The sequence below is a fragment of the Urocitellus parryii genome, chromosome 6 (assembly GCF_045843805.1).
Source record: "Urocitellus parryii isolate mUroPar1 chromosome 6, mUroPar1.hap1, whole genome shotgun sequence".
Lineage (NCBI taxonomy): Eukaryota > Metazoa > Chordata > Mammalia > Rodentia > Sciuridae > Urocitellus > Urocitellus parryii.
Genome location: NC_135536.1, coordinates 148745610 through 148766829, shown reverse-complemented (window position 1 = coordinate 148766829; position 21220 = coordinate 148745610). Strand labels below are relative to the sequence as shown.

At 50.3% G+C, this 21220-nt stretch overlaps 1 protein-coding gene across 4 annotated transcripts in view; it reads left to right on the top strand.

The window, feature by feature from the left end:
- The window catches only part of Apba2 (amyloid beta precursor protein binding family A member 2), a 67432-nt gene that overhangs the window by 43510 nt on the left and 2702 nt on the right, over positions 1-21220 (top strand). The window contains exons 5-11 of one of the 4 annotated variants that reach the window (XM_026406971.2): positions 693-728; positions 3765-3851; positions 8228-8413; positions 12226-12405; positions 13503-13715; positions 15188-15307; positions 20889-21029. In XM_026406971.2, the coding sequence (XP_026262756.1) occupies positions 693-728; positions 3765-3851; positions 8228-8413; positions 12226-12405; positions 13503-13715; positions 15188-15307; positions 20889-21029 (963 nt within the window). The remainder of the gene's footprint in view (positions 1-692; positions 729-3764; positions 3852-8227; positions 8414-12225; positions 12406-13502; positions 13716-15187; positions 15308-20888; positions 21030-21220) is intronic. The other 3 variants (XM_077799948.1, XM_077799950.1, XM_077799949.1) reach the window with 3 other exon arrangements.

The following is a 21220-nucleotide window of genomic DNA, read 5'->3' as shown; positions in this document are numbered from 1 at the left end:
CCCATTTCAACAGTATGTGTATTTTTAGCTTCACTCAAAGTACTTCCAGAACAGTGAAAATAAGTCATGTTTTATTTAAATACATGACCTCGAGAAAAACTCGGACTTACCTATCGTTCTAGATGCGTGTGGGATTGTCTGGTTTGGAACAGTGGGTGAAGCTAGGCAAGGGGAAGATGGGGCCATGTCAGCAAAACCAAATGGGCTCAGGAGGGAGGGGATGAGCAGGCTGAGATAGCACCCCTTCTGGGCAAGGTGGGGTCTGTACTCCTGGCATGTCAGCCCCCTCCCCTGCCCTGCCATTCACTGACCTCCTTTATTGGAGGGAAAGGGAAGCCATGTGGTATCCTTGGTGGTCAAGAAAAAGCAAAGCAACCAGGAGACCTGGACCCTCTGCCCCTGACCCAGCCTGGCTTCTTTCCTGCCCACTGATTCCATCTCTCCTGTCCTCAGTTGCACCCTCTGTAGATGGGATGATTGACAGTTATTTCTAGCACTGGACGAGCATGTATATGGGTTTCCCTTGATTAGCCTGGGTGCTCAGCACAGGCAGTGACTGTCCCCTATCCCTGCAGGGGACCTATGCTGGATGCCAGGCCTGGGTATTGGGGGGTTGAGCACAAGACTGAAATAATTTTGTCCTCCTTCTCTTTGTGCCCACCTGCTTTTCTTTTCTCTTACATGCTGCTCAGAGGATGCAAAAGGCTGCTAAGATCAAGAAAAAAGCGGTGTGTAGCACCATTGTGGCCCTGCAACAGTGGTGTCTGCTGTGTGACCATGGCTTGCTCTGTACCATGGGGGGTTTCTGGTGGGAATCCAAACAGTATTCCCAAACAGCTTTTCTCTTCCTTTAGTTGGAGAATCCTAGATGCTTGAATGAAACTGAAGACACTATGGTTTTTCACTTTTGTTTTTGTTTTCTTATCACCCACTTACAGAAGAATTTTTTATTTTTTAAACTATTCCATATCCTAGAGCATGGCTAATGCTGTAAAGCTCCTCTTCTATGTGGACTTTTTAAAATGTGGCATTTGATATGACAGTGTGTTGTATTTAGTACCTGGGCCTCCTGTACAGCATTAATTAAATTGTTCTTGATATTTACATTTATTAAGTTTCATTTACTAAAACTGGATGATGAGTAGCTCAGTTTGCCTGTGAGCTGCCTTTCTATTGAAAATCGTTTTTGAGAGCCAGCTGGGGGTGTAGCTCGGTGGTAGAGGGCCTGCCTAGCATGCTCAAGTACCATTCCCAGTGCCACAAGGAAAAAAAAAAAAGTTTTGGGAGTCTGGACAGACTTTAAAAAATTGGATTGACATTTAGTCCTTTGTTTATCAGCCTAGTCATTTAATAAAGGCTGGTGATTTTCTAAACATGGTCCTCATACAGAAAATATCACAATGCCCAGTGTCAGAAGGTCCAGGGCAAATCCATGGAGACTTGGCACTGGCTTGTTGGCTAATGTTTCTTTCTGCTTAAAAAACAAGAGATTTAGTCCTCCCTCTTCACTTTGAAGTGGTAGCATTTTCTGTTGCTGCAGACTCCCTTCCATCTGCAGTGAGTCTTCTGGGGACTAAAGTGTGTTCTGCCAACAGACCTCCTCTGGGAGCCTTTGGGCAAAGTGGAATGGGCCCCAGCTGCACATCTGCAGTTGGGAATGTGCCCCCTCCAGAGAAGAGGGGCCCCTTGCCTATAGCCTTTCATTCTACCCCTGAAATGTCAAGGGCTTGGATCGGTGGGAGCAGGGGAGTCCTTATGGACCACAGCCTGTTCCTGGGGTCTGCCACTGTGTCTGGAAGGGTTGGGCACAGGTAGATCCAGCTCAGAAAGGCCTCAGCAACCAGGTTGCTTTTTTTTAAAGTTTATTTATTTATTTTAATTAGGTATATATGACAACAGGATGCATTTTGATTCATCGTACACAGTTCCAGCACAATTTTTTATTTCTCTGATTGTACACGATGTAGTGTCAAACCATACGTGTAGTCATACGTGTACCTAAGGCAAGACTGTCCATCACATTCCACCATCTTTCCTACCCCCAGGCCACCTCCCCCAGGTTACTTTGGATTAAGGCTTGTTCTTCTTTGTAGGGCAGTGAGATGCTCAGGGTCATTGCTGAGGGCCCCTTTTCTGGTCTGTCCCCAGCTGATGAAACACCTGATAATGGCTGAACCCCATTTTTGGGCATGCTGAATAGGCCCACCCTATTCTCTGGGGTCCCTCTGTAGGACTCCCTTTGTTCTTCACTAGGGTGCATGATGGGTGGCTGTCCTCTTCCCTGTTATTGCTAGGATTGTGGCTCTATCTATTTACCCACCGTGAGCCTCGTCTACTTCAGGTGTATTTCAAGCATCCGCTGTTGTCAGTAACAACAAGGACCACCTGCAGTTTTTCTGATTTACTTCTGGCTTTGACCTGCTCTTTGAGCAAGAAAGTTTTGAGTTACAATTAAAGAATATAACTCTTAGAACCCTATTGATTTTGAACATAACCCAATTTTTGTTTAGAGAGAAAGAGAGAGAGAGAGAGAGAGAGAGAGAGAGAGAGAGAGAAAATGTTTTTTAATATTTATTTTTCAGTTTTCAGTTTTCGGTGGACACATTCTTCATTTTTATTTATTTTTTTTATGTGGTGCTGAGGATCCAATCCAGTGCCCCGTGCATGCCAGGCGAGTGCGTTACCACTTGAGCCACATCCCCAGCCCATAACCCAATTTTTTAAAACAGAAAAAGCTCCTCCATGGTCCTGGTGCTGGATTGTTTAGGACTCTGTTCACTTTCTAATTAGTTAAAAGCAATATCATCCCGTGGTAGACTGAAAGCCCCACAGATCTTTACCCCTGAAAACTGAGCTAAAATACAAATTTATCATTATAATACATTATAATTCTGAGCTCCGTGACTCAGAATTCCTGAGGAACTGTCAGCAGGGAGATTATTGACTTGAGATTTTCTGGTGAATAATTAAGCCCTAGTTTCTGCTGTTTGGAAGATCTGCCACGGTAAGCTCCCGAGTAACCGCACAGAATTATTCACCCCAGTGAGCAAACCAACAGGACCTATTTTTCATTGCCAGCGTGCAGTCATAATTAGGACTCTCCCAGGTGTAAAAAACTAATGAAAGGCTACCCTTCTTTGGGGCAGACCTGAGTAGTTGACTCAGCTTCCACAACAGTCCGTGGAAACATGACTCACAGCTGAACCCTGAGCTTATTCCAGCACAGGTGACAAACCAGGGTCATTGGTGTGACAGCTTCTCCCCACTTCTGTCACTGGAGGGCTGCACTGGGCCTATTCTTGGTCTCACTCCCCTAATGGTTTTCAGAGGGCAAGGTCAAGGGGGTCCATCTGGTTGTGGCTGGTGAAGTGAGAAGGAAGAGCTGATGTTTTAATCCATCTTCTTTGAAAATGTCTTCCCCATTTCCTGAGGAGAGTTGGAATCCCCAATCCAAGAAGTCACAGCCTGAGTTCAGTGAGTTCAGCAAGGGTCAGCAGTTTTCAACCTGCTTTCTGCTGGTCAAGGAGACTCTAACATAGACCCCAGGTGTCCCTTTCCTATATGACCTTCCAAGAAGCCAGCTTTCTCCCTCTTCTCTGTGCCTTTTAAAAACTGCCTTAAAACTTAAAACTCTCACTTAGCTATGGATTCTTGGCCAAGGCATTGCGATTTCCTTCCACAGGATGCAGGGTAATGAATGAAATCACCAGGGCTTTGCTGGAATAATGTTTCCAGTGGTAACATCATCCACTGTCCTTTCTTAGAATTCCGAGGGGGATGCACAGACACTGACGGAAGTGGACCTCTTCATCTCCACCCAGAGGATTAAAGTTTTAAATGCTGACACACAGGTGAGTGTTTGAAAGACAGTGTCTAAAATCACATAAACCATCTCCAGAGTTCACACCTTGGGGACCCCAGGGAACAAAGTCCAGGTGTAGAAGTACTGTCCCCAGGTGCAGGAGGGATCAGGTGACGATGATCTTACCTGACTTTTTGGATAACATTGGAAGCGCAAAATGGTGATTTTTCTAAGGATACCATGCTTTCCATTTTTATTATCTGATGTTCTATGAGAAAGTGTGTTCTAATTTTGTTTGTTTTTTCCTCCCTCTTTTTTACTCTGAACTCTGGGATTCTTTTTTTTTTTTTAACTTGCATTATCATTTCGGCATCTTCCTTCCGGTTGTTGAACACTTCCACACTTTCTGAGACAAAGACATTCTCACCTTACCTTATGCCTTCCTGCTCCAGACCTGGAATCGGTCATTTCTTCAAGGCACCATGGCTCCTCTTAATGAATAATGACATATAGGAAAAAGCCCTGGGTATTGGCTGTGCTCATTGTTTTCTAGGCTCCTGGGGCCTGGCAATGCACAAATCCAGATGGTATATGTTTTTAAAAGCCATGGGTTTATACTTATGTCTCCTATTGGCAGCATAGAATGCTTACCATCCCCAATTTCATATATACCCTTGTTCCCACAGCATAGACCCTGGTTCCCAATGTCAGTGTGTTTTTCTCATTTGTTTTCTGTGTTCATCAGCTTTCCATTACTGTAACAAAATAGCTGACATAATCAACTTGGAAAGACTAAAGTCTCACAGTTTTGGAGGTTTCAGTCTATAGTCAGTTGGCCTCATTGCTGCTAGGCTTGTGGCAAGGTAGCAAATCATTGTGGAAACATGTGGTGGAGGAAGCTGCTTACTTCATAGAAGTCAGGAAACAATGAAGGAGGCAGAGGAGGAGCCAGGGCCCCAATATCTCCTCAAGGGAACACCCCAATGACCTAACTTCCTCCCACTAGGCCCCACCTCCAGGGTTCCATCACCTCCCAAGACTGCTACGGGCTAGAGAATAATGGGCCTTTAGGGAAAATTTAGGAAAATTCCAAACTATTAATACTATCTTCTACTATCTATACCAGCCTGCTGAAATGAACAAAGGTAAGCTTGGTAGGTAGCAGATGAGCTATGTGTCACTTCCTGAGGGATTAAGAGGCCAGGAGTGGGTGGGAAAACCAGCTGGGAGCCCTGAGTTCCTCCCCTGCTTCCCCATTCATGGGGGTTCCTAGAATCTGGGGGCAGAGGAAGCAGTAGGGCATATCTTGGAGCTGAAGTAATCCCATTATATGGCTCATGCTGAGGCTCACTCCTAACCCGAGCATCATGTTGCCTTGCCCAGCTACTGAGGCCCTTGGCACGTCCCAGGGTGGGTAATGGACTCAGCTTCCTCCTCTCATGTCTGTCTCCATGTCTAGGCCTGTGCTTTGTCCCACTGGTCTTTGTGTCCCCCACCCCCATCTCCCTTCTGTAGAGTCTTACAAGTGATCAGAACTTGATGAGCAACTTTGATTCTGACAGGGGGCCAGGCATCTAGTTTGTCAGTTTATCAGACTTGGATTTTGTTTCCTCATCCTTTGTGGATACAGTCTGAATTCACCCCCCCAAACCTCTCCATCCTCTATCTTTCATCTACCCATCAATGTTGGGGATCCCCAAGACCACCCTAAGTAGAGACTCTAAGAAGACTCAAGGATTTTGGCCTATTGATGTATCCATTCACCAAATGGATACAGAGCAATATCAGTGTATTAGTCAGCTTTACATCTCTGTGACAAAATACCTGAGATAATCAACTTGCAAAGAGGAAGAGTTTATTCTGGCTCATAGTTTCAAAAGTTTCAGTCCAAAGTGAGTTGGCCTCATTGCCTTTGGACCTGTAGTGAGGTAGCACATCATGGTGGGAGCATAAGGTAGAGGAAATTGCTCACTACATAAGAGTCAGGGAGTGAAGAGAGAAACAGGAAAGGACCAGGATCCCAACATTTCCTCCAAGGGCACACACCCTATAACCTAACTTTCCTCCCACTGGGCCCCGTGTCTTAAGGTTCACCACATCTCCATGTACCATGGGCTAGGGACCAGATCTCCAACACATGAGCTTTTGGAGGGCATTCCACACCCAAACTATAACACTCAGCAAAGGGAATGGTGTGTGGATGAAGTCTAGGAGATACCTGGATTATGTTTCCAGAATCTTCTCCCTGTGGAGTCCCATGAGACATGCTAGATTCCCCCAGCAATGATTGTGAAGTTTTATCTACCAGGGAGGCTCATAGAGACTCAGAACCCAAGGTCTTTATCAGGAGAAGGTCATACAGGCATGCTCTGCCCAGCATGTAGCAAAATTCTAGACTCCCAGGAAAAACAGAGATATTCATCTTAGGATATGTTGTTTGTGCAGTTAAGGCTGAATGAGTCCTCCTAATCAGTTAAGGGTGGTGGCAAATCCACTGAAATCCAGGTTCCCAAATGCCACTTGAAGGCGGACCTTACAGGCAGGCAGACAGCTGTCTCACCTGCTGTGGTGATTCTTCTCTGCACTCCACTCTCTTGCTCATATTCCTGTGCCACACCCAGGGTAGGAGGATGGGCCATTGGTGGTTTGAGAACTTGTTCCAAGTCACTGTTTAGGATGAACTGGAAGAGTGGCTTGAACAGGAAAATTGGTTTGACTAAAATATAAAAATGTTGACTGAAGGACTGGAGAGGTGGGAATAGGTGAGAGACGGTGCAGTTGTAAGTGGCCAGAAAGGGCAGGAGAGAGAATGGCCACCGTGTTGGTAGGCAGCCTCTGTCTGAGGAAGACATCTCTGCTATTGATAGGAAGTTGGATAGTGGTCAGAAATCAGGAGACGCTGAAGAACTACTCTCACTCTTCCCTTTTCCAGGGTCCCTCCCTTGTGTCTTGTCATCATGAGCCCCCAGTAGCATGGGCCAGAAAACAAATCACCCTCTTACACAAATGAGCGCAATAATCACTGCAAGACATGATTCTGTGGGGAAGAACAGGGCACCAGAGGTCACAGAAACACCCGATTTCCTTTTGTGAAAGGAAAGCAAAGGCACAAAAGACCTACTGATTAGCTTTTCAGAGCCTTTGTGTGCATCCTTGTTAGGGAGGAGTCACAGGCAAGATGCTTGGTGGAGGTTCCTGCCAGATGACAAAAGCCATCAATAGTAGTGGACCAGGGGCCTGGGACTCCAAGTCAGCTATGGAAACCCATGCATGGGAGGCAGACATGCTGCCTCAGTGTCTCCCGACTTGGGCCAGGCTGCTTGTGCTCCCTGGGAAGAACTTGTCTAGTGGACAACATTGGCCTTCCTGCCTTGCTTCTCTGGGCCGGGCCACTTTTGAGCCTGCACAAAGCCACGTGCCTTGCAGGGAAGGTCCTTCTCCAGAGCCACAGATGTCCTCTAATCCTAATGAGGATAGGGTGCCCCATCTCATGCCTACCTGGGTGCAGGCAGAGCCAAATGTTGGTTACTTTGATTACAAATCAGCATCCTAAAATGCCCTGTTGCCTCCACCCCCCTCACCCCTGCTCCCCAGGACATTTGCAATTACTGGAGATGCTTTTGGTTTTCTCCCTCAAGAAGGGGAGTTACTATTGCATCTAGGGGTAGAGAGAGGCCAGGGATGCTCCGAATATCCTCCAAGGTACAAGACAGCCCTGTGCAATAAAGAGTGGCTTGTCCATCTGTTGAAGGGCACCTAGATTCGCTCCACAGTTTAGCTATTGTGAATTGAGCTTCTATAAACATTGATGTGGCCGTGTCCCTGTAGTATGCTGATTTAAAATTCTTTGGATATGTACTGAGGAGTAGGATAACTGGGTCAAATGGTGGATCCATTCCAAGGGTTTGGGAATCTCCATACTGCTTTCCAGAGTAGCTGCACCATTTGCAGTCCCACTAGCAATGTATGAGTGTGCCTTTTCCCCCACATCCTCGCCAACATTTCTTGTTGCTTGTATTCTTGATAATTGTCTTTCTGACTGGAGTGAGCTGAAGTCTCAGTGTGGTTTTAATTTATAATGTTCTAATTGCTAAAAATATCGAACATTTTTTCGTATACTTGACTTTCTTATGTACATATATGAATATACCACAGTGAATCTCACCATTGTGTACATCCACAAAACTGGGGTCCTAATTAGACTAAGATATATTCCGTGCTTGTATAATTATATCAAAATGGACTCTACTGTCATGTATAACTAAAAAGAACCAATTAAAAAAAAAAAAAAAAGAATGACCCAGCAGAACCAGCAGTGACATTCACCCAGCAGTGAATGTCAATAAGGTCAAGGTTGAGAAACGCCCGATTAAAGTGATTTTCACTGGCTTGTCCTCACTGGGGCCTCCTTTTCCCTCCCGACAGGAAACCATGATGGACCATGCCTTGCGTACCATCTCCTACATTGCTGACATTGGGAACATCGTAGTGTTGATGGCCAGACGCCGCATGCCCCGGTCAGCCTCTCAAGATTGCATTGAGACCACACCTGGGGCCCAGGAGGGGAAGAAGCAGTATAAAATGATCTGCCACGTGTTCGAGTCAGAAGACGTAAGTAAACACAAGAGTGGGAAAGGCCTTTCCCCCCCGACAGCCCTGTGCCTCATGGTGGCCCCATGATCCCAGGCACTTTCGAAACCACCTAGCAAGGGGAAGCCCTGTGTGCCATGTGAACATTTCCAGTGGCATTAGTGGTACATTTTTTTTTCACATTCTTCAAGTTTGTGAAGATAGCGAAGACAGTTTTATTTCACTTCATGAAAGAGAGAGCTGTTTATAAATCTGATCTTAGTTAAATGTACCAAGGGAGCTATCCATTTGAAGAAATCATTTATAAAACCTCTCCCCTCCTAAAATAAAGTTAATGTTTGCCTAAATATTCTGTGGATACAATACACATTTTTGCCTGCCAGGGTTGTATATCTGCATCTGAAGTTGAGCTCTGCCTTTGTACTTGTCATTTCACTGCACAACAAGTTAAAAAATAATTTTGAAGTTCAAAATACCATAGATCTCGCCAAGAGGCCATAAAGTGGCATGTGCTTATAGCCCCAGCTACTCAGGGAGCTGAAGTGGGAGGAGGGCTTGAGCCCAGAAGTTCAGGACCAGCCTAGGCATCAGAGGAAGATAGTCTTGGAAAACAACAACAACAAAAGATCTGGGCAGGGTGGTGGACACTTGTAATCCCAGCTACTCAGGAGGCTGAGGCAGGAGGATTCAAGTTCAAGGCCAGCCTGGCCAACTTAACAAGATCCTTTCTCCAAATAGAATTTTAAAAAGGCCAAGGATATACCTTTGGGGCAGAGTGCGTGCGTAGCTAGCATGCAAAAGGCCCTGGATTCAATTCTGATACCACAGAAAGGTAGGGGTGAGGGGAACTCAGGAGAGAGTGAACGTAATCTCTTAACAGACTTCTCTGCGGATTGATATTCTCAGGGACCACCAAGAAGGCTTTTGCTGAGCCATTCCTGTTGGTATTTTCAGAGTGGAATTTTTGAACATGATCTATTCTCCATGGACCCATTCTACCCTGTGAAGACAGGTCATTTCAAGCTTTGTTAGTAGTGACCCCTTTTAGGCAGCAGTAAGTGCCGAAGTGGTGCAAGGCATTCTTGTTCACATGAGGACTTGAAGGAGTTCTGGGGTTGAGAGCCATAAAAAGGGTCTCAATATTTTCATGATTATGAAATATAGCATAAAAAACTGTATTTGAAGAGAGGATGCAAACTTGTGGGTAGGGGCAGTCATCTTTTTCCCAAGAAGTTGTCACCGTAAAACGCTTGGAAGCAGCTGCAAATTTATAGGGTGCAGACATTATTTCAGTACAGACCTACTTAAGCACATATATATATACTTTTCACTATTATGTAGAGGTCTGCGGACACCTGGATGAGCATTTCTCAGTGAGTGGGGACTTGGGGATATCTTAGAGACCTGGCAGGGGTATAGAGCGTCAAATAATGGTGTATGCAAGAAGCAGCCCAATGGCAGAGGGCCAATGGCCAGCTAGTGAGAAAATCAAGGAGCAGGGAGCAGCAAGAGTTTCCATGGCACAACCAGTACGGACAGTTGAAGGTTAAAGTCAGGAGCTGCCCACTGTAGGCACACCACAGGACACAGGGCTGTCACAGTGGGAAGGGCGAATGAATGGGTCCTTGAAAAAATGAGGAAAGGACCTGCCCAAGGAGAGCATGCGGAGTTTCAGAGATGTGGTCCAGATGGCTACTCGGTCTTGATTTCTTCCCCGTAGGAGGGAGCCCAGCGGCTCTGGGACTGAGGCAATGTTAGAGAAAGCTGCACACATGAAAGTGCTAGGAAAACGTGGTGCTGGGCACAGCATCCTCTTCCTCCCTGTCTTCTCAAGTACACGCAACCCACGTGTAGGGCCACCTCTGAGCAACAGCCTGCCTGCTGCCCAGGCCCTGGCTGAGAGCCCTTGAAACCTGGCCTCCTGCTGGGTCCAGGGCAGGACTCCTAGCTTCACAGCGGTGAACGTCCTCAGGCCTGGCTGTGAGCTGGGCCAAGCAAGGAGCCACTTGTCTAAGGGTGCTGGGGTTGGGCCTCAGCCAGCCAGAGAGGGCCCTCTGAGCTGGCCTCTGCCCAGGTAGAAGGGAAGCCAGGACACAGGCTGAAGGGGGAACTGGGAGGCAGGCAGCCAGCAGGACTCCGCAGGTTCCTGGATTGTGCCCAGAGGAATACCCATCCTCAGGGTGCCTGGCTGTCTTTTTTTCTCCCCCAGAGGGGCCATGGAGTTAGGATGAGGATCCAAATATTGTCTAAGGAAAGGAGCTTTGGGGGTTAGGAGCATGGTCCCCCGAGATCCCAAGATGGGAGTCCAGGGGCAGCAGGCAGCCTGAGCCCAGCCTTTGGTCTGGTGATCAAGAAATCTGATGCTGTCCGACTGCTCTTCCAGCCAGATGACCTCCTTCAGGTGGAGATAGAACCAGGTGCTGAGGGGTGGGACAACCCTGAGATCCCAGTCGGTACCGGGCACTGCTGCTCCAGGACCCCATGTCCACAGCACTCAGCTTTTCCCCTAGGCCCCTCCCTCCCTTGGACTGGTGTCGGCTGCCCTTTCAGGAGCCCCATCTCTGCTCTGCGCCTGTCCAGTCCGACAGCGCCACCTGGTGGTACCCAAGCAACCACATCAGCCCGCCACCAACACGTTGGTCATGAGAACAAGGGAGACTGTTGATGTGTCCTTCCTATAAATGGTTTAGAGCCTAATCAGCACGGGTAGTTCAACCTAGAATCCGTGCCTATTTAAGGAAAGGCCCAGATGCTCTGCAAATATGATCTGGCCCAGTGCGCCTTCCTATATGCATATTCATTTGCAGCACTCAAATCATGCATTGTGCAGTAAGAAAGGAATTTAGGCCAATTCCTTCCTTTTCACCTTTGAGCCAATTTGCTGGGGGCACCTTGATAGCAAATGGGAGGTAGGTGGGGAGCATGGGCAAACCTGAGCTGGGCTCATACAGCCCAGGGCTTGGAGCAGGAGAAGATACTGCTGTGTGCTGAGATGTCACCCAAAGTCCCACTGGTATCCCAGGGCTAACCTGCTGTCATGAGCTTGCTATGCCTAGTCCAGGAGCTAGGAATCTTTAGCTCTCACTTCCCATCATCCTGTCTGCACACCAGCAGGGGGCAGAATAGGCCCCATCCTAAAGTGTCAGTGTCCAAGGCCTCTGTATTGTCAGAGTCAGTAACATCCACAGAAATGGTTCAGTTGAAGGAACAAGAAAAGATCTGCTCCGTAGGGCCTGCACTGATGTGCCAAGGTGTCAGGCCTCTCATGGGCCACAGTCTTGCTTATGAGAGCAACAGAATACTCACAGCTGGCCCCCACCCAGCTGGTACTAGGTTCTGTAGCTCAGGAGAAATAGATGTGGGAGGAACAATTAACCATGTCTGTGATGCTCCCTGGAAAGCATACTTCGAATATATTTTTGGAGTAAGATGGGTAAAAAGAAAATACAGTACAGTTACCAATTAAAGCGATCAAATATGACATTTAGCAAATACGTCACCATTTTCTCTGAGTTTATTTGAAATCATGGCTTGTCCTGGAATGTCTGGGACATAAAGGAGCTCAGGAAGGTACAGTCAGGACCAGGCCCTGATGGTACAAGACAAGCAAATTGGTTTACCTGTGGTGGCCCATGGTGAGATATCAGCAGAAGACAGCTGTCACCTGCCAAGGGCCCAGGGTTACTCTCTTGTTCTTTTAAGCCCAAGCAAGGGCCCCTTTGGAGGTTTCTGGACACCCTCTGCACCCACAGCTGCTGTAGCCCCTCCACCAGGGACCCTGTGAAACCTGAATTTTCAAACTTGTGTCTAGTGGGCTTGCTCCCTCCCCACAGGCCCAACTCATAGCCCAGTCCATTGGGCAGGCCTTCAGTGTGGCCTACCAGGAGTTTCTGCGGGCCAATGGCATCAACCCAGAAGACCTCAGCCAGAAGGAGTACAGCGACATCATCAACACCCAGGAGATGTACAACGATGACCTCATCCACTTCTCCAACTCCGAGAACTGCAAGGAGGTAGGCCCTCTGCAGGCCACCAGAAGCCCATTCCACGGGCTTCTGCTCTCCAAGCCAAGTTCTTGAGGAACTCAGCCAGGCAGCCTTGCAACACCCAATGCTTCCCCACCTCAGCTTGCCAGGCTGCTAGGGTGGGAGTGAGCCTTCATTTGTCTCTCAGATGCACGTCACTGCCTCACAGCAGACTCGGGGGCTGCCCAGCATGTACGTCTTGCCCCTGCCTTGAGCTGAGCTGGTGTGTGAAATGAGAGGTTTCTAACAAAGAAGCTGATTACAATCAGTGTTCATGACCTTGAAAATGTGCCTTTTAATGCTGCTATTATCATCAACTGGCACTCAGCACCCAGGAGATATTTCTGAAAGCATGTGGGAGGCATCTTTAAAAGAGGGAACTTAGGTGCTCTGGCAGGGGCAGTTTTGAAGTTGTCAGCGGAAGAGGCCTCAGCAGGTTCCCCTGGGGGTGGCCCTTACCATGACTGTTTCTAGAACAGATGAATTTATCTGCCTATGAAAGAATGCTCCTGACCAGTTTGTTGAGTGAATGAACAAACGATCCTGGCTACTTATTGAATGAGTGAATGAGTAAATAATGATCCTGGATCCTGGTCAAGTGAATGAATCTGAGTATATCTTGAATGAATGCTCTTGACTGTTTGTTGAATGAAGTGACAGGTCGTTTTCTGAGAGAGCCACTCTTGAGGCAAAGAAAAACAGACCTTCCTAGATAAGAGGAAAGCCTAGGAGCAGAGGATGGGCTCTCGATGCTGAGAACATGCCTCTGGCCTCTGTGGATTTGGGGGTGGGGAGCAGAAGCCAGGACATGGGAGTCCTGCTTGGGGTTGGGGGCTTCCATGCTGGGTAGAGGAGGAGATGAACCCTGGGCTTCCAGGTTCCCTGAGTTGGTGGGCCCCAGAGGGTTTGGGGAGCCCAAGTTGGGTGAGGTCAGGGGACAAAGCAGACATCTCTTGGCTGAGAGGAACTGGCCAAGAAGCAAGTCAGGACCCACCAGACCTGGGTCAGGCCAGTCCTTCTGTAGGTGCTTGGCCCAGAACCTGGACCCCACTCTGGGCCCTCTCACCCTGTCAATTCCCTTGCAGCTTCAGCTGGAGAAGCACAAGGGTGAGATTCTGGGCGTGGTGGTCGTAGAGTCGGGCTGGGGCTCCATCCTGCCCACGGTGATCCTGGCAAACATGATGAATGGAGGCCCAGCAGCTCGTTCTGGGAAGCTGAGCATCGGGGACCAGATCATGTCCATCAATGGCACCAGCCTGGTGGGGCTGCCTCTCGCCACCTGCCAGGGCATCATCAAGGTGAGTGCAGAGGGAACCTCTGCCCTACCTCATTTGACCCATGTCAGGGCACTGAAGCCCAGAGAAAACCACCTGGTGACTGGTCAGTGGCAGAGTAAAAGTTTGAAGCCAAGACTCTACCCCATGGTTAACATCAGAAGTACTCAGGCAGCCCTGGGAAGGCGCTGGGGGAAGGTTCCTACTCCAGTGGCCCAGGGCTGAATCACGTTGACCTGAGGCAAGGGGCTGAGGACCTGTGGGCATAGGATGCCAAACTCACTTGGGTTTACCTGGTACTTTCCCAGGTTAGCACTGAAAATCCCACTTCTGGAAACCCCCTTGGTCCTGGTGGACTGGAAGAGTGGGTCAGCCATGTGGATCGTGTGCCAGAAAGGCCATTCTGACCATCTGACCCCTGGGCTTGTAGTTTTGGGAAACATGACCTGTCCCCAAGAGGATCAGGCAGAGGGGACACCAGCAAGTGGATGGAGGGCCTTTACACTTGGCTGCCTCGGGAGGGGCAGACTCCATACAGCAGCCTGTTGGTGGCAGCTCCTGTGACCCATAAGTGGCCTCACCCCTATCCCTCTGTGGTCCTGGTGCTGGAAGAAGCCCCTTTTGTCCTGAGAGATGAAAGGCACCCCAAGACCAGAGTATTCTGCAAATGGGCTTTTGGAGCTGACCCAGTGGAGCCTCTGCCCAGTGGGAAATGAATATGGGGAGACCCTGCAGCTCTGGGGGCTATGTGTGCATGAGGGCTGTCCCCACCTCCAGGCAGGGGAAAACTAGAGCCATATAAAGGGCTGGGGCCCTCCCTTGCCTCTGGACTTCTGCCCGACCCCAGGACTGCAGTCTGGCGGGGGCTCACTGATAATCATGTCCTCCCTGGGGCCTGAGGTGACTCTAGCCCACCTCGATGCAGCACCCAGAGCCTCCGGTGTTCTGGATGCTGAGTCTCATTGAGCTGTCCCTCTCGGCACTGTGCATTATTGGAGGATGTTTGGTTTGAAGAAGTATCCCCCACATCCTTCCAAAGAGGAAGTTCTCCTTCTGCCTTCAGCATGTCGGCAGCCCCTCCTGTGAGCACCCTGAGGGTGACCCTGATGCTCAACCCATTGGTTCTCAGTAGCTCTCAGAGCCTGGCTTCTGACTCCTGAAATGGCTCGTGTATGCACAGGTCAGAGACGGCACCAGCCTATGGTGGGCCACCATATGCACTGCCACCCGGGATACCCAGCTACTGTCCTGAGAATCAGGATAAGGTTCATTCCCTGCATAGAGGAGGCACTGAGGTTGAAAAGTGACTTCCTGAGGAAACGAGTGAATGACTGAGTGACCTGTGTTTATGGAGCACCATGAGGCTGATAGCTCACCGAGGCCGAGAAGTGTATTCTCATGAGCACACCCTCCCAGGGCCCGGGGCACGTTCCCACCTTTCTGCCCAAAGTGATATCTAAGACCCTCCTGTGACTCTTGTGCCCTTGCTCCTTCAGGGCCTGAAGAACCAGACCCAGGTGAAGCTCAACATCGTCAGCTGCCCCCCAGTCACCACGGTCCTCATCAAGCGGCCAGACCTCAAGTACCAGCTGGGCTTCAGTGTGCAGAATGGAATCGTGAGTCCACTTCCCCACCCTGGGCTGCCTTCGCCACATGTGGGGACGGGGCGTCGGGAGCTGGGGGATGGTAGCTCATGTCTGGTTGGAAGGCCATTGGGCACAGCTTCCATGAGCCAAGCCACATGGGGAAGGAATTTTCAGTGGATCCCTGGGTGCTGGCCCAGCTAGAAAAGGAGGCCAGGAAAGGAGTGGTCCCTAAGCCCTGCCTACGCACCCATGTCCCAGTGATGGCTAAACTCAGCAAATGTCTGCTTAGGAAGGGAGGGTAGCAGACTTGGCTAGCAAACCGTAGCTTGAATACACACAATTAATAGTGACATCAGACTCACCCTGCTCCACAAATGCATGATCACTCATTGGTTCACCCCTTTCTTCCTTGTTCATTTACTCATTCAGTGATTCAGGAGACATTTGTGAAATATCTTCCCTGAATCAGACTCCATGTCAGACACTAAGGAGGCAGGAGGGCTGCCTGGAGGAGGTGTTCCTGGGCTTGAGTGAATACTGGGCTGGCCAAAAAACCTGTGCCTGCTCCCCAGGCCAAAGTTCTTCAGTTAAAAGTTTCCCACTTTCTCTTTGACCTAAGTTTGGTTGGCATGGTTTTTTTTCCCTTGGTGTTTTCTTTCTGCAAAGGTCCCAGGGGACAGTGATGTGGCCACTAAATGAGTATAGAAGAAGTAGGGGGACCAGTAATACCCAAATCATTTAAAACAGCCCCAAGTGTTAAAGAGCTGAGGAGAGATGGTAAGGAGGAAGTGGTGTCAGGGTGAGTGGGGAGGATGTATGTGCTCACCAGCAGCACAGAGGAAAGACACGAGGAGAACATTCTAGAAAAACAACTAGAAATGAGAGAAAATTTTTCTTACTGTGAGTAGGTAGGGAGTCCCCTGGCCTCCACATCGGCAAGCTGTGTGGAGGCTACGCTGAGCCTGGGACTTGTCCCAGGACGTCAGATCAAGGTCCACGGCTGTTGGGGTCACACAGCCGGAAAGGATGTGCAGAACAGAGGTCCAGGAGTGGGAGCCGAGAGACGAGGAGGGTTGGGGCCCTGGTTGGTGCCTTGTGAGGCTAAGTTAAGGCAAGAGGAAAAGAAAGGTAGTGCTGTGGCCAGCCTGAGGACAGAGCCCTGAGCCTCAGTCAGGGACAGCCAGGTAGGGCCAGGTGACCATGACAGGCCACAGGCTCTCTCCCACCCACCTTCCGGGGGGAGGTGCTGGAGGTCCCACAGCAGCTTCCCCACTGGGAGGAAGGGGGAGTGTGAGGAGGCACTCTGGAGACCTGATGGTCCTGGCTTCTCCGGTTCAAATCCCTTGCCCCAGGGTCAGAATGCCACCAATGGCTCGGAGACTGTGGCCTCCGCTTCCTGCCCACCAGTCAGTGCCTGGCCTGGCACCTGGGGCTCCTGCTGCCCGCCTCCCCTGGCCCTGCAGCCACGACTCTCCTCCCTGGGCCTCCCTGCCCACAGGTCTCCCTGCCCCCAGTGCCTGGAAAAGCTCCCTTGAACCCACTCCCACCCTTCCCAGGCCCCCAGCCCCAAGTGCTCACTCTGCCTGGCCAGGGATGGCCAGGGGCCATGGGGATAGTGGGAGATGGCTGGGCAGTGAGTAGGGAGTCCCCAGCCTCCACAGTGCCTGGTGAGGCAGTGACTGGGCAGGGTGACTGACTGTGGCTTCTGCCTGATTACTGCAGAAACACTCCCTGGGGCAGGTGGCGGGGCTTCGTATTCAGGTGAGCAGAGATGAACTATGTCCCAGCTCTAGGGCAGCTGAGTAGGACTGGGTGTGGCAGGGGAGGAGAGAGAGAGAGGCCCCTGGACACCCGTCCCCCGCTCTACCTCCCTTTTCTTTAAACCTCAGCTCTTCTAGGACATCTATTTTTCTTTTTCCTTTTTTAATAATTATGGTAAAATACAAGCAACATAAAACTTACCATCTTAGCCATCTTTAGGAATATGGCTTAGAAGTGTTACGTATATTCACACGGCTGTACAGTCAGTCCCCAGGACTTGTTTCATCTTGCAAAACTGACACTCTGTCCCCATGAAACAATGGGACCTCCCCATTTCCCCTCCCATGATATTTTCTGTCTATAAACTGGAGTACTCTAGGTACCTCATTATAAGTGGAATCGTGACATATTTGTCCTTCTGTGACTGCCTTGTTTTACTTAGCATAATGTCCTTGAGGTTTATCCCATAAACAAGTATCAGAATTTCCTTCCTTTTTTACAGCTGAATAATATTCCACTGTACAGATGTGCTACATTTTATTTATCCATCCATCCCTCCATGGACACTTGGGTCACTCCCACCTCTTGGTGCCTGTGAACCGTGCACACATGGGTGTGCAGCTCATCTTTTCTCCAATCCATCTAGTCTCAGCATCTCAGTCTCTCCAGTCCACCTGTCTGGGTTCAGTTCCAGGAACCAGGAAGTGGAATCCCCCCACCATGGACAAGCATATTGAGGGCATCCTTGGGGCAACCGGTGTTTGGGAGGGTCCAGTTAAAGAATGGCATCATCTGTCACCATTTCACAGAAGAGGACCTAGGAACGGGGAGGTGAAGTAACTTGCCCCAGGCCTCCCAGCTGGGAAGTGGCAGAGCAGGGACAAAGGGAACACGCCCGTTGCCTCTCTGCATGGTGTCAGGGTGTCAGTGGAGGGTGCATGTGTGGATGGGGAGCACCCTGACCAGTGCAGGACTCCTATGCTTACATCTAGGGCCCAGGGTTTTAAAAAGCAGGCATCAGAGATGCCCACGAGGCCCATGATCAAGGCTTCAGTTCCGGTCCTTGAGCTAGTCCACCCTCCTGCTGGGCCCACAGGGAGCCTAGTGCCCACTGGCTGCTGCGCTCCATGGAGTCAGGGGTCCCCTGTGTCTCCTGGAGAAGTTTGCCCACATCCGAGCTGGTTTTGCATAAGCACCTTTTCCATTTGCAGCCTCATTACTCCTGAAGTAACAAAGCATTAGCAGCAAACCCCTGATGATCCAATTAATGCTCTTTCCAAATGGATCCGCCTCTCTCTTCCCACAATATCTTCCAAGAAATCAAGAAGCCTCCAGCTGGGAGACCATCTTCTTCTCCCAAAGTGCACAACATGAAGTTAGAATATGTCTCAGTCTCAGTCTCTGCAGGGCGAGCCTGGGTCGGCAAGACCTCTGCCTCAGGCATGTTCCCCCACCCCGTACCCCCTGCTCCCCTTCCTCACCCCCGGATTCTGACAGCCTGTGTGTCGGGGTCAGAGTGTGTTCTGCCAGCAGCACCCCTCCTAAGGCACAAACCCATTTTCACCCTCTTTGTCTTCTTTTCCCCTTTGGTCCTCTTTTCTCGAGTCTCCGTGAATAGATTGACAGCCACCACCAGGGACTCAGTCACAATAGCCCTTTCTAAGGAATGCCCTCTTCTGGCCAGGCCAGAGGAGTGACACCGGTGATCCTGAATCACCTTCTTCTGGATCGTCAAAGAACTAGTCAGTTTTGACACAAAATACGCTAAGTCATTGGGGGGAAAAAAGAATAAAATCATCCCTTAATGCTTGTGCAGGGTCTGTGGGCCATCAGGTAAGCCAAATTCCATCGGACACCACAGTCCTCCACTTTTCTAGACAACCATAGCCACAAACACAGCCTCCCGCATTCCACCCACACCCCTGTTCCCTGGAGGATCCCACTCTGGCCCAAGAGCCTGGCTTCCCCAGGTAGTAATCAGACTCTGCCACAGGAGTCCTGGTGGCTAGGTGGCAGCCGCCTTGGGCTGCAGTATCGGTCTGCACCTGTGTCTCCAGCCAGCACAGAATGTCTTCTTCCAGACATGGAGAAGTCCTGAGTGCGGGGAGGGACAGGCTGCAGGAACCCTATAGGATCCTCAAACGTGGGCTCCCTTTGGAAAGACCTGTGTGGGTAACCAGGCAGAACTCACAAAATAAATGGCAAACAGGAAGCACATGGGGGCCACTAGGGCCAGCCTGTGGGCAGTGGACGTTTAAGCCTACATCATTCTTAAAAAGATGCACTTCCAGGTGCTGAGGGAGAGGGGCAGGGATAGGCTGGTGGAGGCGCTCAGCTCAGGAATTAGATGGCGGAGGCCACACCAGCCAGCACTCTGACACAGGTGGGGCTTTCCCCAAACTCCCAAGTCTCTGGGACAAGCAGGGAGTGATTCACTTCCCGGCACTAAGAGCCATAAGGTACAAGCTTTCCATGGGATGAAAGGGCCCCGCTTTCCTGCCTGAGATCTCCGGCATCCACACCAGCCTCTCCTGTGGACAGCTGACCCTTGACCTTTGAGGCTGTTCTCCCTCTGGTGTTCCAGAAGCACCTTGCTTGGCCTGAGTCATGGTTTCCTGCCTTTTAAATCTGAGGACCTGTCAAAAGTCATAAAAACACCAATGAGATGGTAGCTGGGCTGTTAGGGTTCCCAGAGAGAGGAAACTGAAGGACAGAAAGCCATGATGAATTCATCGAGGCTCTCAGATGACGTCATGTGTGTCCCTAGGCAAGGGAGGACAAGTCACGCCTGCCTGGACCTCTCGCACTTGCCTGTGGGCCCGACCTTCCTCATCTGCAAACACAGAGTTCCAGGCAGTGATGCCAACACAGTGCTGGGCACGGGGCTGGACACTGTCCCTGTGTGGCCCATGTTGCCCAGGGGCTTCTGAGGGCTCACTCATGCTGGCTGAGGTGTCTGGGATTGGGGCAGGGGCAGGGGGTGGACATGAGAGAGCACCAAGTGTGCTGTGGCCGCTCTCGGGATGCCTCTGCTCCCATGAGGCTGCTGCCTACCCATCACTCTGCCTGGCTGTCAGCGGATTAAGATCCCTGGCCCCTGGGAGCAGCTGGCAGTGGAGGGAGGCTGGGCCACTTTCTGCTCCCTGCCCCACCTCACCGCATCTCGAGCTGGGTCCCAGGACTTCAACCTCTCCTCCTGCTGCGGCACCTTCATCTCCATGCCTTTCGTGGGTTCCTCAGGGAACCCATGCTTTTGGGTGTTGCCCCCTGGTCCTTCCCATCCTCCCTTCTCTAATGAGTCGACAGGCCCCACCCTCCAGGGGCTGTTCTCCCTCTGGTGTCCCACGAACGCTCATCTTTCTGACGCCTGGATTTTTAATGAAGACACACTGACAGCCTTCACTGTCCGTTTCCTAAACTCCAGTTGTCAGCTTGCGAGTTTATCTCCTCTGTCCTCAGGAGGTGGGGATGGGATTGCCTTCCCCCGAACGATGGCTAGGGTGCAGCTGGCAGAGAATCATCCAGAACCTGTACCGACTGTGCACAACACTGCCCCCCCCCACCCTCTGCCAACACCAGGAGCAAAGGTCACAGATTCCACCGTGGGAGGATTGAAGACCTGGATGGTCCCCCACTCACACCACAGCTTTGACTCTCTCTCTCTCTCTTTTAACATATTCCAAATCATAAATGTCCCTTCATGAGTCAGGGAATTACATGTAGAAGTTATCTGTCAAGTAAGGCTGTTCTCTCTGCATGAGTAATTTCTGTTTTCCCATCTTTGGGGACATGGTGGAGCCCCTGGGGATGTGGTGGGAATGTGCATGCTGACCCAACCGTGTCTACTCAGATCTGCAGCCTCATGAGAGGGGGCATCGCCGAACGAGGTGGCGTCCGTGTTGGCCACCGCATCATCGAGATCAATGGGCAGAGTGTGGTGGCCACAGCCCATGAGAAGATAGTCCAGGCTCTGTCCAACTCTGTTGGGGAGGTAAGACTCTGCCCATCTCCCCTCCATCCCTTGTCATTTTCTTGTGGCCAGAGTCGAGGGGTATCTTGGCCCCTACTTCTTCCATGACCAACATTTAACCCCGTGGGCTACACGAGGGGATACATGATGTGCTTGGGAAAGCCACTGGTCCCCACCCAGGGAAGTCTACCCTTCTTGGGACAAGGAGACCC